Source organism: Crocodylus porosus, unplaced genomic scaffold, assembly GCF_001723895.1.
Source record: "Crocodylus porosus isolate Cpor-Errol unplaced genomic scaffold, CroPor_comp1, whole genome shotgun sequence".
In the NCBI taxonomy this organism is placed as follows: domain Eukaryota; kingdom Metazoa; phylum Chordata; order Crocodylia; family Crocodylidae; genus Crocodylus; species Crocodylus porosus.
The window spans coordinates 33,580,150-33,598,610 of NW_017728918.1; the positions used below are offsets into that span (position 1 = coordinate 33,580,150).

At 37.5% G+C, this 18,461-nt stretch overlaps 1 protein-coding gene across 1 annotated transcript in view; it reads right to left on the reverse strand.

Annotated features, from left to right (window-relative positions):
* Positions 1-18,461, reverse strand: part of SNTG2 (syntrophin gamma 2) — a 294,588-nt gene that overhangs the window by 27,122 nt on the left and 249,005 nt on the right. Inside the window, exons 13-14 of the mRNA XM_019538149.1 lie at positions 14,971-15,042; positions 10,325-10,534 (exon numbers count right to left, since the gene is read on the reverse strand). Of these exons, the coding sequence (XP_019393694.1) occupies positions 10,325-10,534; positions 14,971-15,042 (282 nt within the window). The remainder of the gene's footprint in view (positions 1-10,324; positions 10,535-14,970; positions 15,043-18,461) is intronic.

Genomic DNA, 18,461 nt, shown 5'->3' on the forward strand with positions numbered 1-18,461 from the left:
GCCGTATCATTAAAAAAAAAAAAAATCACAGGATGGAGAACTCACAACCCAAATGGATGCATCTCAATGGTTAATTAACAAGTGTTATGAATTCCTTATTTTAGTCTTAATATTTCTTGCTTCAGCATCTGGCCATTAGAGAATGTTATACTTTGCTTACTAAATTACAGAACAGTTTTTTAATAAAAATTATGTTTCCTTTGCAGTCGTTAAATGAAGTTAAATGAGATTGACTGACCTACAAATAATCCTTTAAATTTCTTTTTCAAAAGCTAAACAGATTGAGTTCCTTAATTCTTTCACTTGAATCATGACTCTTAGAAATGGAAATCATATATGATTTCTTACAAATGGAAATCATATATCTACAACAGTACTGGTTAAATAATCTTTGTACTCACTAGTCTCTTGTTTATATTAAGAGTCATAACAGCTCTTTCACCATAGCATTGCATAAAGGGGTCATGATTAACTATTAGCCACCATGGCATCCAAAACCTTGTCACAAGTATTGCTTCCCTAGATGTAATCTTCTATCCAATAAGTAGCGACTAAATTATTTGTCCCTAAATTAGTAACCTTACATTAAAACACATTTTGCATGTTTATGCCATGCTTACCAAGTAATCCAGACTACTTAATACTATTAACCTTCCTTCTTTTTCATTTATCTTTTCCCCAATCTTTGTAATATCAGCAAACTTTTTCGGCAATGACTTTATATTTCTTCCAGATCACTGGTAAAATATTAGTGTAATATCAAGAATGAATTCTGTCAGAAGCCAAGTAAAAATACTTCTGCTCAGTGATGATATCATGTTCATGATTACATTGAACCCCATTAATTGAGGGTTTCTAATCCAGTTATTATGAGCCATGTTCATTTTTTGTACATGTTCATATTCATTCTCTTTTCTGCATCAAAATCTCATATCAAGTTAAATGTGTTACAGAGCTCTAAGAATATTACATTAATATGATTCCCTTCATCATCCAAACATGTAATTTTATTAAAAATATATCAAGTTAGTTTAAGATGATCTATTTTTCATGAACCCGTGTTGTTTGGAAATAATTATATTACTCTCCTTCATTCTTTTTAATACAGTCCTGCATCAGCCATGATTGATGTATTATTTATTATTAAATATAACACTGTTCCATGAGTTAGACACTAGCAATAATCCTTCCTCAACAAGTACCTGATCTTGACCTACTGAAGTCTTTAGGATTTATAAGATCAGCTCCGATGGGCTCAGAATAAAGCTGCAATGTACAAATCTATATTTTTTGGTTATGTCAAAGCTCAATTAGTTTTTAGCTGCAGCATGCTTCTATTTCTTTCTCTCTCCCCCCCCCACACCAGTTTAGAGTAATGTTATACTATAATCATTTCAGCGAAATTTTGCACATTTTTTCATTTTGTAATACTTATCCCCAAAGTACTAAGAACCATGTCTGTAAATAGGAACTGCCTTTTTGGAATGTTTTTGCTAAGACTTTTTGTAATGGTCACATAAATGGTGCTATAGACTGACATTGTTTTAATTATATCTTCAGTAGATTATATTTAAGGGGAAGTAATAAGAAAGCAGAAAGAATTGGGTTAATCTAAAAAGCAGTTATGACCAACCCAAAGATCAAGCAATCCTTGGGGTCAGAGATATTTATAATGATTATTTTGGAAGCTAGAACAAAATATGTGGATTTACTTTCAAAGACATTTTTAATATCATAAACATTTACAGAAAAAATGCTCCTTGTCCAAGAACAGAATACAATCCTGAGTATTTAAGAAATAGACAATAAATATTCCCTAAGAGATCATTATATTATTTTCAGAGAGGAAATTTGTAAGAATATTTTCATGGAGACAGTTTCAGGGGGCACAACTACCAGAGCCTCAGCCAAGAGGATGACAGAAGGCACCTGGTACTACAGATTCAGTCTCTGATTTACCATCTGACAAAAGAAAAATGAAAGGAAAAGGGTGAACACTGAGAATGGGTGCTTGTGAAATGGAAAATATTGCTTTTTCCCTCCAGTGGCCTGATGATAACTATTTAAGGATGCTTTTGCAGGAGAAGATATATGATGCAACAAAAATGCAAGAGAAAGCCTTGTTGATGATTTTTCTCCTTAATCTTACTAAGCAAAACTTTATTACCAATCAACTGGTTTTAGACTGCTTGGAAATGTAATATAAATAACCCTGAAGAACTTTCAACCTTTAAGAAGAAGCGGTAAAGAAAAAGTAACCTGAGGCAGAAAGACATGGACTATGGAGAGATATGGCATATAACTTTCAGGTTTGTGCTCTCTCAGTACCTGAGAAAAAATTAATTAGCAGTAATAAGAACAGGAAGTGGACCAGAAAGTGTTTGGTGGATTTTATTTTGGATTAGAACAGAGTTTGAGGACATGCAAGGCTGAAGTCTAGTTTTGGCAAATAACATGGTACTGCTAAACTAATGCACAAAACAGAGAAGGATAGTAAGTAAATTTGTTTTGACTATATTTTGTCATTTTCATGATAAAGAGCAATATTTATTGTAAGCAAATATTAAGTTGCACATAAAATATTTATGGAAAGATAATTTTATATTTGCATCCACAAATATTCACACAATATTTTTTTCACACTTACCCAGTCCAGGAACTGACACAATCAACTTCCAGTTTAGGTAAGCAATTGTAAGTAATAGCTCCACTTCAAATGTAAAGTATTGACTAGTCATTACACTTACAAGAACTGTGTTTTTAATTCATAGCATTAAAATGTACAAAATTATATTGCATCAACATCAGACCAACAGATAAAAATCTCAAGATGTAGAGATCTACTAGCAGATTTTCCATAAGCAGAGGCTAAATTAAGTATATTATTACGTTGTTCATTATGACTGACTTGTGCACTTCTAATAATTAGTTGCATAGATTATTTCCTTGAATTGAAATGAAATACTCTATTTGCAATACTATTATTACAATATAATCATTTTACCTTTTATACAGCTTTTATTATAAATAATATACATTATATATTTATAAAAATGGGAAAAAAACCCTTTTTACTTCAAAATTGGAAAGTCTAGGACCACACTTCTAACTGTTGATATCTTACTGTCCTTTAATATAGAAAAATACTAGACTGAACATATTAACTATAATTTTTTGACAGTCAAGGTTAATTCCTCTGATCGTCTACATGATTTTGTGACAAGTGCCAAAATGCTGAATTACAGCATTAAAGAGAAAAAAAAGTCTTGGAGCTTTTACACTTTTGGCATCATCATAAGTAATAACACTGTACAGAGGGGCTAACATGTGATGGCTTTAATCTAGCCTTCTAAGTGCATTAAGCTAGGATCTAGGATCAAATCTAACTTGCAGTATAGTACCCTATAAAAAATAACTTTTTTTGACCAAGCAATATAAATGATTTATGAAATCAAGTTATTCAACCATATCAGGATTGTGAGGAGCAGATTCATTTGCTTCATGACTTTTTCCTACAGCATTCACTATATATATTATTTATACCATATCTTCAAGTACCTGTTTTATACTTTATAAAGTTACTGTGAAAAGCACTTGCTGAAGTCAACAAGATTCCTTTTAGAAGGAAGAAGGGTTAGGGGACTCAACTTTTTAAAATAGGATGTCTGGGTTTTCTACTTATGCATTTAATTGCAAATTAAAATAAAATACTTTTTGAAGACATGAAAGTTTATTTTTAATTCTTCCCTTCTCCACTCTATCATCTTTTCCATCATACCCATATATTCTTACTGGTTCTTTCTGTACCTCTGGCATATCTGGAAGCAGAAAATGATTCTTGCTTTGGATCTGCATTAAGCTTTTAACTCCAAGTCTCTAGTTAACTCTGAGGGAGAACTTGTTACTTCCTTATCTCTCTCCCCTAACACCAACTACAAGTATCTCAAGAACATTCTATTAGATGCTTCTCTTCCCAGATATTCTTTCAAAATTACCTGTGTGACAGTTTCCATGCTTGTAAAATAACAGTTTTCATGGGCTGCTAAATCTTTTCTCTGTTTTTTGCTATTCATTTGTAGTAAGTGCAAAACACAACCTAATCAAATCCTGGGCAAATACCTTAGAAGCAGTAATGGACGAAGGAAGAGGCAACAAACTTGGAAACAAGACAACTTTCGATACTTCTATTATTGGTCTAAGTATCTCTTTTACTTCACTAACAAATAAATCATAGTGAAGCTATTATACATTAATATTAGCTTTGATTTGCTGAGTGCACTTGTAGTTAAATCAGAAGCTTGTAGTTAAATCAGAGGCAAACCAAATTTGAAAAGACTTGTCAGACTATTGTGTGTTAGCAAGAGGTGCTTGATGGTATTTGTGGGGGTTCAATGAATTCCTAAAATTCTAATGAAGTTCACCCCTATCCCATTGTTTCCCATACAAAAGAGATTTTTTACAATAAATTACTCATAATAGCATTTTTTTCCTTTGGAATGAAAACCTCAGGTATTTCCCCCCAAAAAGGAGAAATAGCTCTATTTCACTTGAAAGGTTTCTACCAATGCTCTCATCTGTCCAAATTACCCTGCAGTCTCCCATTTGTAAACACAGTATATTTTTCAGCAATAGAATATAGACAGTTCCAATGCAATAAGTTTGTCTGCAAAGAGCTACTACTTCCCTTTGTATTTTGCTTAGGGGAATCTGGCTCTGTTTTATTGGGTTTCCTGGACACCACAGTCCCTGTACCTCCTTGCAGCCAGCATCTTCAATTTCTTATTACCGATCAACTGGTTTTAGACTGCTTGGAAATGTCATATAAATAATATTGAAGGACTTTCAACCTTTAAGAAGTGGTAAAGAAAACAACTTTATAAGGGCCTTAAAAATACCATCATACTACTTGTATTTCTTCAGTACTTATTACTACTACTGTTGTCAGAATAGAGTTGTAAACATAGCAAAGATGGCTTTCTAGAGGCTACTAGCCTTCTATTGATATTCATCTTGTCAATATCCCTTATTAAATATCTCTTATCAAATACAGTTCCTTTCACCAGGCGTGTAGTCAAAGCTTCTCATCGGTTGTGTCCTCACAAGATACTGACTGTGCAGTAGCCAAAAAATACTGTGCAGTAGCATGTTACAGCACGGACAGTGCTAATACACTACTGCACAGTATTATTAGGCTACTCCACAGTAGCATTGCCTAAAAGACGTTAACCAGCGCTACTGTGCAATAACTCTGGATCCTGTGGATTTATTTAGTACTTGCCCATACAAATACTAAATAAACATGCAGTAATGACTTTACAGTAGTGTCTGAGGTAGATGCACCCAATAAACTTTATTCTTATCCTTATAACCAGAATGAAAAGTATGGCTGCCTATATACATGCTCAGAGGTAAGTGGGGAGGGAAAATTTTAAGCAGAGTAGTTACTGTAGAGCCACTCTAAGACACCTCATTGTCACATCTATTATGTCGCCACACATTTAAAAATGGCCGCTCATTAAATGAGGTTTAGTCAAAATGCCCCAGCAGCCATTTTAAAATGCACAGAGGCTTAATAGGCATAATGAGGCAATGCTAGAGTAGTTTAATTAGAACACAGAGCAGACCTGATTCATCAAGTCTGCTCCAACACGTTTTAACTGAAGAGCAAATAAGCAAGTGTATAGGCAGATGTGTATATGTGTCTAAGCTAAAGTTATATACTATTACTTAAAAGAGAGGGTTCTTTACCACACCTGAATCGATCGTAGAAACAGGTACTATTTAAAAAGAATGACTGAAATTCTGACTGACAGAGTTTGATCTGCTCTCACTGGGTGTGAGTCTGGGATAGTGGTATGTGAATTCAGACTGTGTTCACTGCAGTAAGATGAATGCTGAAAAGAATAAATTCCTAGGGATAGGCTAGTCTCAAACATGGTGATCCTTTAAATGCTTTAGCCTTTTTTCTGCCAGTAACATTTGTATGTTATGCAGCATTTGAACACTCATCTCTGCTGATCTTGAAATACTTTTGAAGAGATGGCAATCCTACTGAGGGCACTTCTTGCACCTGACCCTTTAAGTGTTTACATTATCAAGTAAAGCAGGAATGTGTGGAGTCAGAACAACCTGCATGTTTCTCACTGCTGCAAAGGAACCCAGGATGTCCTAATCCCAGGCAAAAACAGTAGTTTGAAGCAGTGTATATATCTAGGAGCAAGGAAATAAGTGAAGGATGGATAAAACCTGGGTCCTGCCATCAGGGTTCTAACTGGATGGTCATACTGAAGGCTTCTGATTGGCATGAACTAAGATTGGGAGAAGGATCATTATTATTTCATTATTTTTGGTTAGAAGTTTGATGAACTTAAATGAGAAAGATAGTTGCACAAAAATATAAGAAGTGAATAACTGTTTCTTAACATAGAAAGTCCTGTAGAAAGTTTTGTAGAAGGGCATTAGATTTTGAGATTCAACAATAAGCACTTCAGCAATTTATCTATTTTTAAATTAGGTACAGAGCCAATTCCTCTTGGCTAGTCTTCACCCTAATTACTCTGAGTGCTATTTATGTTACTAATAAATAGGATAATTATGTGGCTGATCAGGGAACTAATTATTATTTCTTTAATTTACATGGGGGGATTACTGTAGATGTGCCCAGTATACACAGTGAACAGTCTTAGTATCTCTCAGAATCCTAATCAGTTTTCAAACCAGCTTTTGAGAATTTGTAAGGAAGAAATCAATGCCCAGAAATACAGAAACACATATTTATTGGAATAAATAAATATACTGGTTTTACTCCAAAGATGTACCTACCTAGAATTTTTTGTAAGCCCTTCCTGTCTCTGGGGTCAGCCATCTGCTGGATGGTGAATCCTCAATATAAAACACAATAGAAATCTGCTGAAAGCTGGTTTCCCTTTCCTCTATTTTAAGACAGCCTCTTCCGTATGAACCTGACTCTCCACTGCAAGCATTATAATTTTTTCCCATTTTAAGCCACCCCCCTTCAGCAGTTAAAGATGTCATATAATGTCATATAAGGCATGTCATTTGATAACTTTTTATCTTCATGCACATACTTGGCTAAAAGACATGCTAGTAGATGTTTAACATTAACTCACAGAAGTTAACTTAAAATTAGAAGCCAAAACTAAAAAAAATTACCAAAAAATATTACTGAGCTTGTGGCGGCAAGGAATTTGAAAATCATATGCCATTGTTTATAGAGTAAAAAAAAATCTATAATATGTATAACTTTTTTTCAAAGATTGCTTGGAGAAAAAAAAATATCCTTAACAAATTAGTCCATCTCAGAAAAGGAAATACCTCAGAATTACTGACATTATTTTTATTTAAATAAACTTATCTAAAGAATAGTATTTCCCTATAGACTGTAAGGACCATGCATCTTCAACATTTCTGTTACCATTGTTCTACTTGAGGGGTCCAAACAACCCTAAAATTGTCTCGAGTGCCTGGAGATTTTCCTGGCATATGGGGATCCTATGCCTTAAATAGTGGAAGCCCAGTATAATTTACTTCATAACCTTTCCTAGGCTTCTTGTCCATCAGACATAGTGTATGCTGATGGATTAGAGGCTTAAGGAAGTGTGAATGTACTCTACAGTTCCTACCTGGGATAAAAACCTGTGGCCATTGCAAACCAGCATTTATTAAATTAGCATCAAGACTCTGCTAAATTGCATTTAGGGCTGAACTAGTCTTCTGGAAGCTCTGGGGTCTTGGAGTGGTGAAGGAGTCTGTATGGTAGCTAGAAGCTTGTATTGTGCACCTGGGAATATGGCCTCTAGGTATTACTAATTACCTTACTGTTTGTTTATTACAATTGCATTCTTTTAATAAGATGTTAGTCTTACATCCAAAACCACACATCCAACCATGTCTTCAAAACCACCAAGGTAATTACCATTCAAGTGAACAGAAGTTGCATTGTCATAGCTAAGGAAAGAAGTGGGTTGAGATGGGTCATAAACCAGTGATAAGCTAAGAACTACTCATTCAGCACAACACCTTTTAAATTCATCTTGTAACAATTTTACACTGGCTGAACCACTTCAAATCAAGTGAGTCACTCCTCATTTACAATTACCTATACATAATATGAGAACAAAATGCAATCTGGTATCTCAATTTTAAAAATCGAGGATCTTGTAAATTAATTTAAACCCAGCCTGAAAAGGGGATTTAGGTGGTCTAGCAACCTTTTAGTTGGAATTAAGGGACACCTATACACATACCTGATGCCTGCTCTGACACATTTTAATTAGAATGCAACAGCAGCTTTGGCATAATGTGTACCAAGTGCCCCCACATTTCAAAATGGTGGTGGGGGCACTTTAACTAAAGCTAGTTAAACAAGCTTTTGTTAAAGTGTCCCATCAGCATTTTGAAGCATGGAATGCTGAATGCATATGAGATGCTGCAGGCGTTTTAATTAGAGCGCCTCCCAAGATCAGAAGCCACTCCAATTAAAATGCCCCACCCCCACCCTGGAGCATGTGTCAAGATGCCCAAAGTGTCTTCTCCCTAACATGTGACTTAGCATAAGCTTGCCTAGGTGTCTGGGCAAATGTTAAGTGTAAGTCCATAGGCAAAAATGGACCACAGCATTGAAAACCATTGTGACCATGGTAGTATGAATTATTTGGTATTTTGAATGCGAGATCTCTGTTAGTACCTCAATCTTCTTAAAACTCCTTGGGATTCACTAAGTGGTCAACCCTGCTCCTACAGGTCCTTTGAGGGGCCTGGTGCCCCAAATATATTCTGCATAGATCTAGTTGAATGATGTGGTACACTGTCTTGCAGAAAATTTAGGTATGAGTGCCAAACACCTCTTGCTGAAACAGTGCCACTGGGCAGTCAGGAGCACAAGATTCATGCATCCTGAAGAAGACCAAATAAAAAGTAATATGACTCTGTATCATAGTGTGAAGGGCAGTATCCTGAAGAGTAGGCCTTTGGTTCTAGGCCCTGCTACTGATGCTGTTTATATATTCTTTCCCAATAACTTTTTAGTACAATATGCATCAGTCATCTAAGGGCAGGAGCCTGAGCTAATGGCTTGCTCATCTCCTGAGCTCATAAATCCTGTTCACTTGGTTGTCTAGAGACCCAGTTTCAGCAGGACAGAGAGTATTCTGAGCCTACTCTAAAGTGACAGCTTAGTGGTAAGGCCACTTTCCTGGGAAGAAGATGTTTGAACCTCCCTTAGGTGAAGAAACCTAAAACTCACTTTCTTCCTAGACAAGTATTCTAAACACTAGGAACTTGGGCAAAAATGTCAGCTCCTCCTTCTCTGGTGCTATGTGATATAAGTCTAAGTAGACATGTCACATGGTGAATCCTGTATTAATAGAAATAGCTAATCTGGGGGCTGCAGGGAGTCACTTAAAACAGGAGAGAGATACAATTATAGACAAACATTGCTCTTCTACTCTTTTTAGTCACCATTTGTAAATGAGCCTATGGACTTCACTTCATAAATCTATTAGATACAAAAAATCATCTAGGACATAGGTTATAATGTGCCATAAATCCAGTCTGCCATCTGATAATCCCAGCTAACCTGTCTGCATTTTACCGGCTACATTCTATCACCAGTTCAACATTACCCTCTTCCCGCACCTCCCCCACCTGTCTCACACCTATTGTCTCCCATTCCCTCTGATCCTCACTGCCACACATTTGCATTTTTACAGACCTGTATTTTGCATATTGGTTTCTATTCCACCAAGAAAACATGGCAGCTGCAGACTCTCCTTATGCCTGAGGAAGAGTATTTGTGCCTGAAAGCTTGCAAAGAACTTTTTTCCAACGATTTTGTCAGTTTGATAAAAGATATCACCTTTACCCAAATAACCTTGTCTGCCTTAATTACTGTTTGGCACTGAGGCCTAGATGCTATGCAAGATAACGCACCATATCACCTCAACTAAACCTCTTTCTGAATGTGAACGCTTAGTCCTTTTTTACTGGAAGATTAACCTTTTAGAAGGCTAACAACCCGGTTCATTTTTCTGATTTCAATAACAAAATGCATTTTTCATGTATTATTATTAGGGTAACTGTTATAATAATGTGTTCATATAAAAACTATTTTTCATATGAGATAGAGTACGAACTTATAGACCAATCAATGTTTACATGATGATGGATTCCTCTATATCATAGGATTCAGACATTAATTTCCAGAGACACTTTAAACAATACTTTCCATAAGAATGTCTAAAGACATTTAAAATTAATTAAAAACAATTAAATAGATGCAGTATTTAAATCATATATTACTTACCCCTGTTCTTTGAACTTCCAAGAAAATTGATCTCTGAAATGATTTCTCCCACGCTGCCAACTCATTGGCCAGCTCTACATTGAAATAATGATTCTTGCCATGTCCAACCGTGACACTGAAACAGTATGGTCTTGGGTCTTCAAGATCATAGTCCTGATGAATACCTAAATATAACTTTGCTTGTAGCCAGCAATCATCAGCAAGCCAGAGCTGAAAGACACGTTTTAGTATGTGGTTTTTCAACTACTAACACATATATGATAAAGCACTGCTGTCTTCTAGTTTGAGCAAGTAACTCAGGATCAGGACATATCGGTTTTGTTCTTAGCCTCGAGATTGAATTATTGTCAATTTGAGCCTCTCTGTATCTTAATTAAACCCTCTCTAAAACTGATGTGATAATACTTATCCATCTCAGAGCCACAGTATGAGAATCATTTAGTATTTGTCCAGGCTACTGATAGCGGACTTCCTCATTTTATCATTTAATCCAATCCAGGTATTTCTGTAATTTGCAAAAACACCGGCAAGCAATGTAACCCCAGATATTAAATATAAGAAATACAATTTCTGCTGAGAAGGCATAAGGACATGGGAATGGAACTCATTAGGGACAGTGACCTAAAACATCCTGAAGGGCCTGTGGTATTTTAAAGCAATTCTGAAATGTTATAATTAGGTTAAGGAGCACATAATTTGATCAGAGCTTAATAAAGCCCTTATCTATCTTCATAAGACTGGTGACCATCACTGAGTTTTTTTAGAAGCCAAGAAATGATGAGGAATTCCTCAAGAAAGGCTACAAACATCCAGCTAATGAACCAAAGTTCTCAGCCTTCAAGCTGCAGAGAGAAAGAAGTACTGTACTTATTAACTGTAGAACTATGAATAAAGGAAAAAAATAAATACTTGTTGATTATTTTCACCTTTTCTCTAGGCACCTACTTGGAAGGGTACTTACATATCTACATATCATTTTATTTTATAGGGACACATTTGAATTCATACTTTTCTAAACAACTGAAAAGACAATTTGTGAGTATTTTATTCCATGTTTGATACAAAAGTTTTGATATAAATATCTGAATTCATATAACCAGTGTTGCCAACTCATGATTTTTTGGTGGAGTTCTTAAAGTGTACATTTCGGGAATGTGAAAAACTTAGCTCTTTCTTTGATTTATATATAAATATAGATATAGATAAAAGAGAGAGCTAAGTTGTTCATATTCCTGAAGTGTAGCCCTTAAGAACAATGACAAAAATCATGAGAATTGGCAATACTGTACAACTGAAAACTGGACAAGTTTTTTTAAATTAAAATATTTCATTTATTAGCTTAAAATAAACATTAGTTGTATGCTATATGCAATATGATGAACAGATGTCTTTATAAAAGCATCTCTTTCACCTAAGAGATTTGAAAATATCTATATGGTATAAGCCAGTTAAAGTCACTGGAGTTTACTAGGAATAAATCCAACTAATTACTTTCCCCCTTTTAGGTTCCTGCTTAATCAAGGCACTGATTGATTCAATTTTTCTGTTACAGAAATGTTATCCACTACCTGTTTTAAAACTTAAAAAGTCTATACACAACAACCCCACTTCCTCCCCTCCCCCCGCCACACAAATGAAAATGTTTTTGGAAATGATGCATTTTTTCTTTTAAAGAGCATCCATTTCAGGCAATGCATTCTGTTTTGAAAGACTGTGTATGTATGTGTGTGGGGGGAGTTGTTTGTTTTTGGAAGCATGTCCAATGGTTTTATTTATTTAGCTTTTCACTTTAAGTCCAAATATGTGAGTGCATGTACTCAGGCAGTAGCAGGAGGGAAGTTTCACTGCTTATTAAGAACTTTTGTTCCATTATGATTGGTTTACATTGTGCTAAAATGCTGGGAATGCCAGAGTTTGCCATCCACTTCATGAATTAAGCCTGGAAATGGCAATAAGGCCATTCAGAGATCCGCCAACATCTAACAGGAGTACTCTGCAACTTTATGGAGTGAAAAGAGGTCCATGCCATCATTCAATGAATGAATGATAGGAAGGGAATCTTATTCTCTTTTTATTTACGAAAGGAAGTGATCCATATACTAGTCTTTTTAGTGAACTTAAATAACACTTTATAAAAACCTTAGTGTGATCTTCAGTTGATTATTAATATGTATCCAGATAAAAGCAGAAATATATTACACAATTACTCCTAATGTCCAGCTATAGTTTGCAAAATATATAAGAAGCTTCTATAAGTAAATGTCAAATATTATTTTTAATCTGTTTTACTAATTTGAAATCATATTAGCATTCTAGACTTCCTTATTATTCAAGACCCATCTTTCGTTTATTTCTGTTTGGCATGGTGGCAAAACTGGAAAGAACATAAAATAATTTGTAAATAGGGTCCTATTTGCTATATTCTGACATTAGCTGGAAATAAAAGAATATAATTCCCATTGCTCCACTTTCCTGGACTCCAGGTAAGTACTGTGGAGAAGACACTAGTTCTAATAGTTCAAGATGTGGATCAGGATGAACAGTTTGAGACTGGATAGTCCTAGGAACACCAACACGACCACTAAAAGGAGTCAGAAGGACCCTGCTAGTCTGCAGGCCTTACAAAACCAGCAGACATTCATGGATGGACACTGCCCTGGGACACCAAGAAGGCACCCTTGGGTGTTGCCCTTTGGCAGGGACTAAAGATCTTCCTTTTGTTCCTTTTTTTTTAAAGGTCTTTAGAATTCGGTGTTGCATGTGTTGTGAGGGAGAGGGGGAGTTAGAGAACTGGTGACACTTGCAGCCCCTCTGTAGGAGATTAGGTGCAAGATTGGAAGGGATATTTGGGAAGGGTGGAGGATCTCCCTTGTGACTGAGGCAAGGCTATGGGAGTGCACAGTCAGCCAGCAGGGGATGGAATGAAAAAGAGATTTTGTAATCGGATGTGAGTGGTTCAGAGACATGGTCAGGACTGGTGGGGATGGTTTATTTTGTGGGGCTTTGGGCAGGGAGGCAGCATTTGAGGGTAGGAGAGAGCTGGAGTTTTTTGGTTCTGGGGAGTTGTTTGAGGAATCCCCTTTGTGGGCTGTTTATCGTAAGCATCTTTGAGCCTTTGGGATACACTGGGATATAAACCTAATAAGCAAATAAATAAAAAGCTTTAATCATATGGATGTTACTACCAGATAAGTGATATACAGTAATTGTATGTATGCAATTACTATGTAAGCAATGCAAACACTATCATATGCACAAATAATTGTAAAAACACCCTTACTGTTTCAAACTATAATCTCTATAAGCGCATTTTAACTTCTGTAATGTAATATCTGGGGTTAGATGAGAAAATATATCTAGGTTTTAAAAACTATGTACTAACTTTTATTTTACTTACCCTAACAGCATTGTTGTTGGTCCTAATTTGGCCTCTGAATACACCTTTATTCACACTGCAGTTTTCATATTGCCATAAGGCTGACAACCTTAGACAGTAACAGAAACTTTAAATTGATCCAGATTTTTTTCCATCTTAATTGATTTGCTAAGTTTTCTTCATTATCATTTATACTAAAGTGTCAACAGAAAGGTTTAAAGTGCTGCATTTGAGCTTTTTTAGTGTGTTCTAATGTATTCGCCAAGACTGACAATTAAGCATTCATTTATTAAAATGTTAAGAACATTAACAGTCGAATCTTGGGTAGTTTATTTCCTACGTGTTTTTCTTAATGAAAATATAACCATGGAATTTGCTTTCAAGATAGCTGTCCTTGAAATTAACCTTGCCAGAATATGAAAGGAAGGACTGAGTATAAAATTAACAAGTGGTAATAGTCTGATGAGAAAAAAACATACCGACATCTCTTTTAAAAGGCTTCCTGTATATCTACATCACTGTTATCCATTTTTTAGTCTCACTACTGCATCAGAAAAGGATCAAGGGATAGAATCAATAACTTGGGGGCATTTTATGCTCTGTTCCATTAACTGTTCTAGTCAGATTTTGCAAGTTCTCTGATGGAAACAGCATCAGATAATCACACATCTTAACATGGCTGTGCTTTAGTAGCTCTTACTAATCTGTGATGGCCCACCTACAAATTTTCAGCCAGCCTATTTTTTGGAGTGGCAGTGGAGGAGATTTTCTCCACTCGTCCCACAGAGGCAAGGGCAGAAGTATGAGTCCTATTCCCTCTCCTTAAGAATGGCAGTGCGATTGGCAATAGAGTCAAAGTTGGCAAGACAGCAATTCTACCATACTTACCCAATTGGCTGGAGGTTGTCTGTATGGGTTGTTGGACCTCCCTAAAATGGTTTTGCTACCTAAAAAACTTTGTAAGATCTGGGCTTTATTACAGACTATAGTTTGCTTCAGTATATCCAGTCATTAAAATGTGAATGAATACTGCCGCAATTTAGAAAAAGTTTAGACTTTTTTTAGAAACTAATCCAGCTTCCACAATGAATGATACTTAAATAGGTAACTGCAGTAGTCACTGGTTACAAACTGGTTTTATAACTTTAGACTGTGGATTGGATCTTGATAACTCAGATTAAACTTAATTATAATTAAAAGTTGTTTCATGTTAGGAAACTGTAAACTATCTTTGTTAAATAATGCAGTCAGTCATTCTAAGGGAACTTACCTTGTGAACTTTAAACAGAACCTCACAGAGGTTATAGATTTTTTCAGCTCGTACCCAGTCTAGTGTGCTCACCTGCAATACCAAAAAAGTTCAAAGGGACATATTATTGTAAAGATTCAGAACTCCCAAAGAAATGCCATTAACGGTTGTTCTTTTACACACATAAATGAAAACCCCAGCCTTTTACAATATGTGTATTAATGTAATATCAGGTATCAGATGTAATATGTGATCTATTACATCTGGTATGTCTCTTAATGAGGCATTCACTGAATTCTTATTGCAGCTAAAATATATTAAATTTTATTGCATTCCTCTAAAACCACTTTTTCACAAAGGAAATTGCTTAATCATCTCTTTAGTAAAATCAGTTATTTTGAACTTACAGTGTCCTAAGGCAAGAGGTATCAAACATATGGCCTGCAGCCTGGGGTGCCAGTATGGTGCACAGGCTTGATTCAGCACTGCAGGCACTGCTTGTGGCACAGGTCATTGTGGGGCACCCGCATGCAGCACCCGCATACAGCACCCACACCAGACCAACCCTGTGCTCTGGCCCTGGGGCACAGGGCTCTCCACTGGGGCATTGAATGGGCTGGATCTGGCCGTGCTGGAGCCAGTGAGCTGGTTTGGTTCAGTGGGGCACCATGTGCAGGAAGGCATACTTGCTTCATGGTTTGTGCTGCCTGTAGCACGTGCCATGACCTGGCTCAGGGCCAGTCATGTGGGGGTGCCAGTTCCACAGGCCATAGGTGGTGCTTCTAGCATCAGGTCCAATCCATGTGCTACCTGTAGCACAAGCCCCTGTTGAGGCTGACACATTGACTGCTTGCATGCAATGCCCCACTGGACTGGCTTTACCCACTGGCTCCAGCTTAGCTGGATCTGGCCCAGAGATCTTCCTCCAGCCCATGGGCCCAGATGAATTTGACAGACCTGCCTTAAGGTACACATATTTACAGTGCCTCAAGTCAAGGAACTGTCTGTGTACTGTCATCAAAGTACTTGCTTAATAGTTAGAATCTAATCTCACATGATGCCTCATTTTATAATAGGCAGGGCCATCCATGGTTTTGGGTAAAATTAGAGGCATGGACAGACAAAACATTCACAATGTTGTAAGAGATGAAGAGAGTGGACTTAGCACAGTGGGGTTAAATCTGGTGCAACCATTTAATATATTCACTCAGAGGTGATGTTGAACTATCCTAATTTAATTCAGGGGGTGAGTTGCAGTTTAGCTTCACCTACTGTACGTTTGGAGCACACATAGAAACCAGTTTTACATTGGGGAGGGTGGTTAGTGGGTTTTTGGGGGTGGTTGTCTCTTTAGGCATAAGGGGTAAGGAGTTAGTGGGGCTAAAAATAGCCTTGTTAGCATGAGGTGAGGTGTAAAAATTGCAGCCCTGGGGTTGGGGCAAGCTACTGGCCTTTCCTAGTTCTTGGGGTGTGCTCTGAACTAAATTAGATCAGGCTAGGCATTTTTTTTGCCTTATTTAACCTCTCTGAATGTCTGTACAGATTGGAATTTAGATCAACTTAAGCCTAGTTTGGTTGATTGCAAAGGTGCAGAAAGAAGTGGCAATTTTTGCCTGATCTGGACCCTGAAAGTGCTCTACAGCTATGACCAAACAGAAGTTCATGGGCTACAGAGCACTTTAAAAGGGCCTGATATCACAGAAATCTGAGCCCTCATTGCATGTGGGTGTGACTACAGTAACTTGTGTCTGAAGTACCTCTCAGCCCTGGTGCTGTTTTCAGAATGGGAGAGAGGAAAGGGAATGGAGGGAGCTCGGTTTGGGTTTTTTCAGGCAGTGCTGGAGCATGTTAGAGCCCTCCCTGAAGGTGGAAGGGCTCTAACCCACTCATCCCACTCTCCAGCACCAGCTAGGGAAGCCCCAGAAAGAGCTCCCTTCACTCCATTCCCCACCTCCCATTCTGAAAACAGCTCTGAGGCTGGAAGGGAGGAGGGGAGTTGCTAGGGCAGTCTCCCAAAAAGCACCATGACTTACAATGGGAAGCTGCTCTTCTGTCTGCACCCAGGTTTCCTCTGTGCACACCTGGGAAAACCTATTAAAATCCAGGACTGGGTTGTCATCTGTTAAACACCTCCCCTCCTGACCATGAGCTGGCAGAGGTTGAGAGCCCAGAGTGCTGGTGAAACTGGGGCTTCCTGTGGCCAGAAGTCCAGCATCAGTGACAAAGAACCACTCACTCCAAAGTCAGCACCCCAGCTTCAAAAGACTGCAGACCCCTACGGGTCTGGTGTTTAACAGCCTGAGAGCTGGCAGGCTAGGCAGGGAGGGGTGTTGTTAGGAGTGAGGGTGTAGCTGCCTTGAGTTACAGCCAGTCAACCCAGCTCTGTGCTGCCACCTATCTCCTGGCAGGTTGAAGAGCCTGCAAAACATGGGATGGGGACCCCACATCCCAGCCTTTTCTAGGTACCCTCAACAGTGTAGTCCATTTGTAAAGCAGGCAGCTGCCAGGTGGATAAACAGTTGAACTAGTATAGTTTTCAATTGTTTCAACAGTTAATCTAAATTGCTTAATTTCTAATGGCTCATTTGAACATGCTTAGGCAGAAATTGTGATCAGATGGGCAAAGAAGCAAAAACATTTTTATTTTTGTGCTTGCACTTAATGATGAAGCTGCTGTCCTTCCTGGCAGTAACTGCATTTGATCATGTCTTGGTTTGGTCTTGAAGATTAAACTTTTTTCTCTCTTGCCAAATCTTCACACTCCATCCTTAAGTTCACTCCCCTTTACCCTTAGGTTCTCTTTCATGCTGACAATCTTCCATGACTTTGAAACTGAGATATTGGGCCTGATCTATACCACAAACACCACTTACATAAGCGAGAACTTTTTTCTGTGTGCTAAAAGAAAATAAGAATACTTAAGATTATATGTTGGAGTATTCTGAAAAATTCCAGTGGGCAAAGGCATCATAAGAATACAAGTAATATTATGAAGGTTGAGGCAGTGAAACAAAAAATAAAAAGATGTTGTAATCCAAAAGAGCCAGATGATATTACTTATTGCTAACTCCTATAATTATCAAAGTATTTCTAAATAAAATATAATCTCTAGATCACTGTTATGCTAAAAATTAGTGATAGTAGGAGGGGTGAATCTAGATGTTCAGTGGTATAGCCACAACCCCCTTTCTGACCACATGGTAGGAGCAGAAGCTGGGGACTTTAGTCCCCAAAGCAAGTAAGAATTTCACCCACTTCCCTTCCCCTCCATGATCAGAGGCATACCTCTTCCCCTCCCCTTCCACTGCCCCTCCCTTATGCCACCTGCCAGTGTCACTGCTTTCCCCCCAATCCCAGGGGCAAGGGAAGCCCCTGTTCTCCTTCAGCTGGGCTGTACAGGGACTGGGCTCAGCTTGGCACAGAAGCAGTGGTGGTAGCATGTGGGTTCCTCCTCCCTGTCTTGTCTTTCAAGGTGTTCCTCACTAGATCAGGATCAGGTGTAGAAAGGGGGA